The 8,088-nt window shown below is 51.1% G+C and overlaps 1 protein-coding gene across 1 annotated transcript in view; it reads right to left on the reverse strand.

Annotated features, from left to right (window-relative positions):
* Nucleotides 1-8,072, reverse strand: part of CELSR3 (cadherin EGF LAG seven-pass G-type receptor 3) — a gene marked incomplete at its 5' end in the record, with an annotated part of 113,870 nt that extends 105,798 nt beyond the window's left edge. The window contains one exon of the mRNA XM_019504606.1: nt 5,270-8,072. Within this exon, the coding sequence (XP_019360151.1) occupies nt 5,270-8,072 (2,803 nt within the window). The remainder of the gene's footprint in view (nt 1-5,269) is intronic.
* Between the last annotated feature and the right edge of the window lie 16 nt (nt 8,073-8,088).

Raw genomic sequence — 8,088 nt, forward strand, 5'->3', positions numbered from 1 at the left:
TTCAAATGGTCACAGCGCAGAGATCTAACTCACAGTGTCACAGGGCAGAGATTTTGGGGAGAAACCAAGGTGGCTTTCTGCCACAAGCCCTCCCTCTAATGCTGCAAGTAGCTAAACGCTCAGCTGGTTTTTCATGATGGACTCCAGAAGCAGCCCTAAATGAAGTGCATTGCAACAGACCAGCCTGGAAATACCAGCAGCCTGGTTGGCTACTGCAAGATCTTGGGCTCCTGCTATGTGGTAGAAGCAAGTCACTGGTGCAGAGAACACAAGCCACAATAGCTACAGTAGGACTCACAAGTTACAACCCATGTGCCCTTGCCATATTCCAAGAAGTGGACAGTCCTGGGCACCTGTACCCACTGTGAAAGACCTCAAGCACTGCTGAGATTAAGAAAGTCCCATGTGAAATGCCAGCTACCACCACGCTCCTTGCTGAAGGGAGCTGCCCTACTAGTTTAGACCAATGGCTCATCTAATTCAGCACCCTGTCTCAACAGCAGCCATGAACAGATACTTAGACCCAAGCACACAGAGTGGGTTTCACCTACAGATGAGGCCAATACTGACTGGCTCTGTAGAAAAATGCATCTGGTCTCTTTGGGTATTGGGCATGTTTGACAGTCAGGAAAGCTGACTTTGACAAGCTCAGGAGGCTTGTTGGTGAGGCCCTAAGGGACCATGGCTTGACGGGGAGTGGAGTTCAGGATGAGTGGTTGCTCCTCAAGGGATCAATCCTGAAAGCACAAGTGATGCCCATCTCATCTTGGAGGAAAGGCAGCAAAAGGGCACAGCATCCCCCTTGGCTCTGCAGGAAACTAGTGGATCTCCTGCATCTAAAAAGAGAGACCTATAAGGGATGGAAGTCTGGAATCATTCCAAAGGAGGATTACTCTGCACTGGTCCTGTAGAGAGCGAACCAGGAAAGCCAAGGCTGCAATCGGATTCCAGCTGGCTATTTGTATCAAGGACAATAAAAAGTCCTTTTTTAAATATGTGGGGAGCTGGAAGAAAAACAAGGGTAACATTGGACCCCTGCTAAACCAAATGAGACAACTGACAACCGACACCCAGGAAAAAGCCAACCTGCTTAATGGGTATTTTGCATCAGTTTTTCACCAGCCTAAAGGGACCGCCCTGCTTAACATGGCCAGGGTGAGGGTGAATTTATACACTACATTGCTGTAGGCTATGTAAATGAACAGCCTGGGAGGCTGGACACCTTCAAGTCAGCTGGTCCGGACAATTTGCACCCCAGGATACTTAAGAAGCCGGCAGGCATCACAGCTCAGCCACTGGCACAGATCTTCGAGAACTCGTGGAGCTCAAGCAAAGTGCCCAAAGACTGGAAGAAGCACCAATGTGGTGCCTTATCTTCAAGAAAGGGAGGAAAGTAGGTATGGGGAACTACAGGCCTATCAGGCTGACCTCTATCCCTGGGAAGATCTTGGAAAAAATTATCAGAAAGACCATCCTTGACAAACTGGCAGATGGCAACATCCTGAGGGACAGCCAGCATGGGTTTGTTATGGGTAGGTCTTGCCTGACCAATCTCATCACCTTCTATGACCAGGTAACATATCACATGAACAAGAGAGAAGAGATTAACATCATATATCTGGACTTTAAAAAAGCCTTTGATCTGGTGTCCCATGATCTCCTCATGGAAAAATTGGCCAACTGCGTCCTCGGCTACATCACAGTCTGATAGTGGGGAATTGGCTCCAAGGTCGGACCCAGAGAGTATTAGTTGATGGAACTAAATAATCATGGCACTCAGTGACCAGTGGTGTCCTGCAAGGCTCCATCCTTGGACCTATACTCTTTAATATTTTTATTAACAATGTAGACATTGGTGCTAGAAGTGGACTGGCCAAGTTCACTGATGACTCCAAACTTTGGGGTAAAGTGTCCACACCTGAGGGTAGACTGCTGATCCAGGCCAACCTTTACAGGCTCAGAAAATGGGCAGATAAAAACCTAATGACATTCAATACTGAAAAATGCTAGGTACTCCACCTCGGGGGAAAAAAGCCTGCATCATGTTTATAGGCTCGGCAGTGCGATGCTTGCTAGCACTATGGTCAAAAGGGACTTGGGGGTCATGACAAGACGAACATGAGCCACCAATGCAATGTTGCAGCTGGTAAAGTGAGCAAAACTTTGGCTTGCAACCATAGATGCTTCTCAAGCAAATCTCAGGATGTCATCCTCCCGCTGTACGCAGCCTTGGTTAGGCCACAGCTGGAGTACTGCATCCAATTCTGGGCTCCACAATTTTAAAAGGATGTGGAAAAGCTTGAAAGAATCCAAAGGAGAGCCACCTGCATGATCACAGGGCAGGAGAACAGGCCTTATGGAAATGCGTAGGCTCAGGGGAGACTTAATGGCTGCCTATAAGTACATAAGGGGTGTGCATCAGGATCTGGGGGAATGCCTGGTCACCAGAGTGCCCCAAGGGATGACAAGGTCAAACGGTCACAAACTCCTCCAAGACCATTTTAGGTTGGACATAAGGAGAAAACTTCTTTACTGTCCGAGCCTCCAAGGCCTGGAATAGACTCCCTCCAGACGTGGTGCAAGCACCTACTCTGGACTCTTTTAAGAAACATTTGGACATTTATCTTGCTGGGATCCTTTGACCCTAGCTGACTTCCTGACCCCGGGGCGGGGGGCTGGACTCGATGATCTTCCGAGGTCCCTTCCAGCCCTAACGTCTATGAAATCTATGACAGAGCCTTCCACAGGGATTATAAAAGTGCCTGCAGGAGAACCTACCCATCCCCTCCCAAGGGATCACATTCTCTTTGAAACCTGCTGCTCTGACTGAAACCCTCCCTTTCCCTGATCCAAACAATTCTGTCATTTGTGCTGTCAGTCAGGGGAGTTGTCATTTCAGTCTATGTGGAATAACACCGCTTTATGTCTTCCATTCCACTTCACACATTATGAACCTTGGCAGACAGAAGGTTGTGGTAGGTAATAAATAAAAGCAGCAAAGCAACCAACCAGAGATGGCAACAGAAAAAGCACTTGCCCTTTGACTGAATAGTATCTATCTGTATTCTAGCTTTCAGTCCAGCCTGTAGCCCTCTGGTGCCTTCCCAGAGACCAAACAAAATCCTACAAACAGAAATGGAAGCTTCTTGGATATACAGAACCTTCTTGGACAGTTATGGTCTAAGAGCTCAGGGTACCGTGGAAACAGGCTTTCATTACTGTGAATCTGCAGGAGCAAATAGGCTCACAAAATGAATCTGGTGTCCTTACAGGCACTTTGGGAAGTAATGGATGCTAACAAAGAAGGCAGGGAAATTTTAATCTCTTTTCAATCACTTCTGCCCAGGGCTCTGAGTCCTTTCTTTAAAACAGTGATAATTTGGTGTCAATTTAGGCTGCAGCCATGGGGCTTCCCCCGCACATTTACCATGTGCCTGGTAGAGCTCAGTGAACTACAGAATAATAAAATGGAAGGGACACAAGAAAGTGAGAGTTTAACAGAGCCGGGCCTAACCTCTGAGATAACACCGATGCCAACAAAGGCACATCCCTGCTTTGCTCTCCTGCCCCCCCTCCACCCCCTAAGGCTCTGTTCCCTTGTTTCCTTTCCACCCTCCTCCTCTCATCCATGAGCTCAGCCTTCTCTCTTCTCATTTCCGCTGGAAAATGACAGCACAGTAATTTCAAGAGCCTTCTTGTTTTAAGGCAGTTGATGGCAAGACCTCAGGACGTGATTTCCGCCCGCCTTTGTGCAGGGTTAAGTGAGTGCCGAGGCAGAGCCTGCATAAACACACTCAGGCAGAAGCGAGAAAGGTCAGCCCAGCTTCCCCCATCTCTAGCAATCAGTGTGTGTGAGTGTGTGTGCCTCAATGTGATATCACCCTGCCCTGCAGTTATAATTAACCCCTAAAGAACCCCAATTTAGTGACGAGCTGTATCTGGCTCCACAGGGCAGTGCGGAAACGGATCACCACATAAAGCCTATGCTCCATCTTCTGAAGGGAATGAGATCTTTATTTTTCCAGCTCCCCCCAGCTAAGCAAGTGGGTGGGGGATGGGAGGAGGGTTAGACGGCAGCTGTGGCAAGGCATGAATAATGTAAGCCTCCCTAGGTACAGATGGAGAACTTCAACGTGAGTGTCAGTGACCCCCTTCAAATGGACACCTCCCAGATCTCATTCAGCAAGTCACACATGGGTTACTTGGCACAAATCGGGACTCAGTGTCAAAGAACACCTTCCACAAGGTAGGCAAGATGCTCTGGTGGTAAAAAGCAAAGCATCAGTGTTCAGGAGCTCTACGTTCAAATCCTGGCTCTGTTTCCTGTGAGACCTTGGGTGAGTGCCTCTGTCTGCCTGTGCCTCTTATCTTCACCTGTACAGTGGGCCTAATTACAGGGTTACAGGTACAGTCAGTAGAACGTGTGATGTACTCCGCAGAACAGCCCACACAGACAACATAGGGAGCACAATTAACACCTTCCTCTACGCCTCTAGTGAGATTGTTCATAGACCCAGCTTTTGCACGTGCAGTAACTCAGACTCAAAACCAGAAGTCAACATTTGTGAAACTGCTCTGGAGCCTTTAACCCTAAAACGCCTGCAGTCACCACCTCTGTATAGTCAGAATGTCAATGAAAGCCCTGTTTGGGGGAAGGGGGGAGAATAGAAGCGGGGGGAGTTGGAACCAAGAGGAAAATGTTGACTATAAATACATGAACCGGTTCATTTTAAAAGGGATGAGTTTGACACCCAAATTGAACCAACAAGGGCTGGGAGCACAGCACAGACAGTGGACTTGCTCCCTGCCTCAGCAGGGACTCAAAGCAAAGTAGATGTAGTATATTCAGCCTTATATGAGATGCACCCAGGAGCTAGCAGAAGCAGTCTGTTCAGCCACCAGGGAAAACAGCTTGCTTTGCAGGCCAGTATCCTCTGGAGTGTGTCACAGATACTCACGTTGACTAGAAAGTATGTCAAATAAACCACCTAGCCACCAGATTCAGATGGAACTAACTGATCATCTAGCTGAATAACAGTGCTTTGTTTCTGCATGTCATCAACACCCTTGGTGCTCAAACAAAGGTACTCTAGTAAAGTGAATGCTCTCACAGCCCCTAAGCATGTCTCATTTTAAATGAAATAATGGTCCAAACACTAACAACGCAGCATTGCAATGTACATGTTGGAGCACCCAGCCCAGAACCACTCAGGCATGTCTAGGAAACATTCCCACCTTCTCAGTCACACAAAGAGTTTAAACATCATACCTGTCACAGTCACCAGCATGGAGGCCACCAAGGGACGGTTGTTGTCCAGCTTTCGGCTCAGCCTCAGGTCACCGCTTGACTGATTTACAATCAACAAGTGCAGTTCATTTCCCCTTTCAAAGGTGTAGAAAAGCCTGTCAGACACATCTGGATCATAGGCAGGGATCTTCCCTATCACACCGGAAGGGAAGGTGTTGGACTTGTTGGAGACATAGTTATTGAAGAGTATCTGGAAGTTCTTAAGGACTGGACTGTTGTCATTTTGGTCAATGAGCTTGATGTGGACCATGGCTCTGCTAACCAAAGGAGCTGATGTGGCCTGGACCACAATTACATACTCAGGCTTTGTCTCGTAATCCAGGTCAATCAAGGCAGTGAGCTCCCCAGAAAAGATGTCCATCTGGAAGATCTCGGGGATGTTGCCTTCCACAATCTGATACATAATCTGGGCATTGGGCCCCTCATCTGGGTCAACAGCTGTGATCTGGGCCACCACAGAACCTACAATGCTGTTTTCCTTCACCAAGACTTCAAATTCTTCAGCTGGGAAAACAGGAGCATTGTCATTCACATCCTGAACAGTGACTTGTATGTGGACTGGGGTTCTCTGAGGAGGCACCCCCCTGTCCACAGCATAGGCAGTCAACTCATAGACAGGAACGCTCTCCCGGTCCAGCCTGCGGACGGTGCGGATAATCCCAGAGGTGGGCTCTATGGTGAAATCCCCATCTCCATCCTCACCATTCTGGAAGGTGTATTGTACCCGCCCATTGGTGTGAGCATCCCGGTCAGTGGCAGAGATCTGGAGCACGCTGGTGAATGGCGCGGCATCCTCAGAGATAATGCCCTGATAGTGAGCACTGACAAACTGGGGGGCATTATCATTTACATCATTCACCATGATTTCTACATAGGTGGTGTCTGCTTTCTGAGGAATGCCATTATCTTTGGCAGTGATGGCCAAAGTGTAGGTCACCTGGTCTTCGTAGTCCAGCTCCGCCTGCAAGGTGATGGCCCCCGAGTCTGGATCAATGCGAAACTGAGGAATGTTGTCCTCTAGGTAATAAGTGATCCTGGCATTTTCCCCCACATCATCGTCAGTAGCACTGATCACTACTACTGTGCTGCCCACTGGACGGTCCTCATTGACACTCACCGAATAGTGGGCACTCTGGAACACTGGCCGATGGGTGTTGGCATCTGTGATGTTGATATGGACATGGCAGATATCATGCAGGGTCCGGTCGGAGGCAGTCACCGCAAGCACATAGCTCCTGTCCTGCTTATAGTCCAGGGGCAGAGAGAGGGTGATCAGTCCCACACCGCCCTGAGTGCTGATGGAGAAGCGGTTGCGTGGGTTCCCCCCAGTTATCTGGTAGCTGATGACACTGTTCACATCCCGGTCGATTGCGGTGACGCTGAGAACACTGGTCCCCACCGCGGCATCTTCGTTCAGACGGATGAAATACTCCTTCTGGGTGAACTCAGGGCGATTGTCATTCACGTCCATGACTGTGATGGTGACACTGGCAGAGGCGGATAAGGATGGAGAACCGTGGTCCCGAGCCTCCACCCCAAAAAAGTAATGCTCCACTGACTCTCGGTCCAGCGGGCCACTCACTGTGATCCATCCGGTGGCGCTGTTCACCACAAAGGGGGTATTGGCTGAGACCCCTGTCAGTTTGTATTCCAGGCGAGAGTTCTCCCCATAATCCGCATCCACTGCCTGGATGTGGATCACAGAATGGCCCAGGGGGGCATTTTCCAGCACCGAGATTTGAAATGGGGTGCTGACAAAGATTGGGGCATGGTCATTAATGTCCACCACTTGGATGCTGACCATGCCTGTGTTATTAGACAAGGGAGGGCGCCCTGCATCCTGGGCACGGATCCTCAGGGCGTACTCGCGTTCCACCTCGAAATCCAGAGGTGCCACCACCTGTATTTCCCCGGTCACGCTGTCAATGGAGAACTGGCCCCTGCTATTGCCACTGATGATGTTGTAATGGACCAGCGCATTGTTGTCCTTGTCCAAGTCAGTGGCCGTCACTCTCAGGATCTCTGTGTGGGGCCGTACGTCCTCCCGCACCTGGACAATGTAGCGCTTCTCGCTGAACTGCGGGACATTGTCGTTCTCATCCAGGACGGTGATGTAGACCTTCACCGTAGCTGACCGGGGACCAGGCTCCTTCCCCTGGTCGCTGGCCTCCACTACCAGTGCGTACTTCTCCATCATCTCCCTGTCCACTGGGCCGCTGGTGGTGATAAGCCCCGAGCGGGGGTCAATCTCGAAGACAGCATGGGCGGCGCGCTCATCCACGAAGCGGTAACGGATGTTGGCGTTGGGTGGCGAGTCGGCATCCGTGGCCCGCAGCTGCAGGATGGGGTAGCCCTCCTCCACGTTCTCCCGGATGGTCTCGCGGTACTCGCCCTGCTCGAACACGGGGTCGTGGTCATTGCGGTCGGCCACCGCCACGGCCACCATGGCGGTGGCTGAGAGGCGCGGCGTGCCGTGGTCCACAGCTGTGACGCGCAGGTAGTGCAGGGCCATGCTCTCCCGGTCCAGCGCCCGCGTGGTGGCGATGAGCCCGCTGCGCGGGTCGATGCGGAACAGTTCCAGCGAGCGGCTGTTCATCAGCGCAGCCAGCGAGTAGGCCAGGCGCCCCGCCTCGCCCACGTCCGGGTCCGCCGCCGCCGCCGCCAGCACCGGCGTCCCCGGGGGCTGGTTCTCGGCCACCTGCACCTGGTAGTTGTAGTGCGGGAACTGCGGGTGCCGGTTGGCCGCGCGCCGCGCCCTGGCCCCGGCCCCGGCCCCGGCC

Source organism: Gavialis gangeticus, unplaced genomic scaffold (genome assembly GCF_001723915.1).
Source record: "Gavialis gangeticus isolate Ggan-Ray unplaced genomic scaffold, GavGan_comp1, whole genome shotgun sequence".
Lineage (NCBI taxonomy): Eukaryota > Metazoa > Chordata > Crocodylia > Gavialidae > Gavialis > Gavialis gangeticus.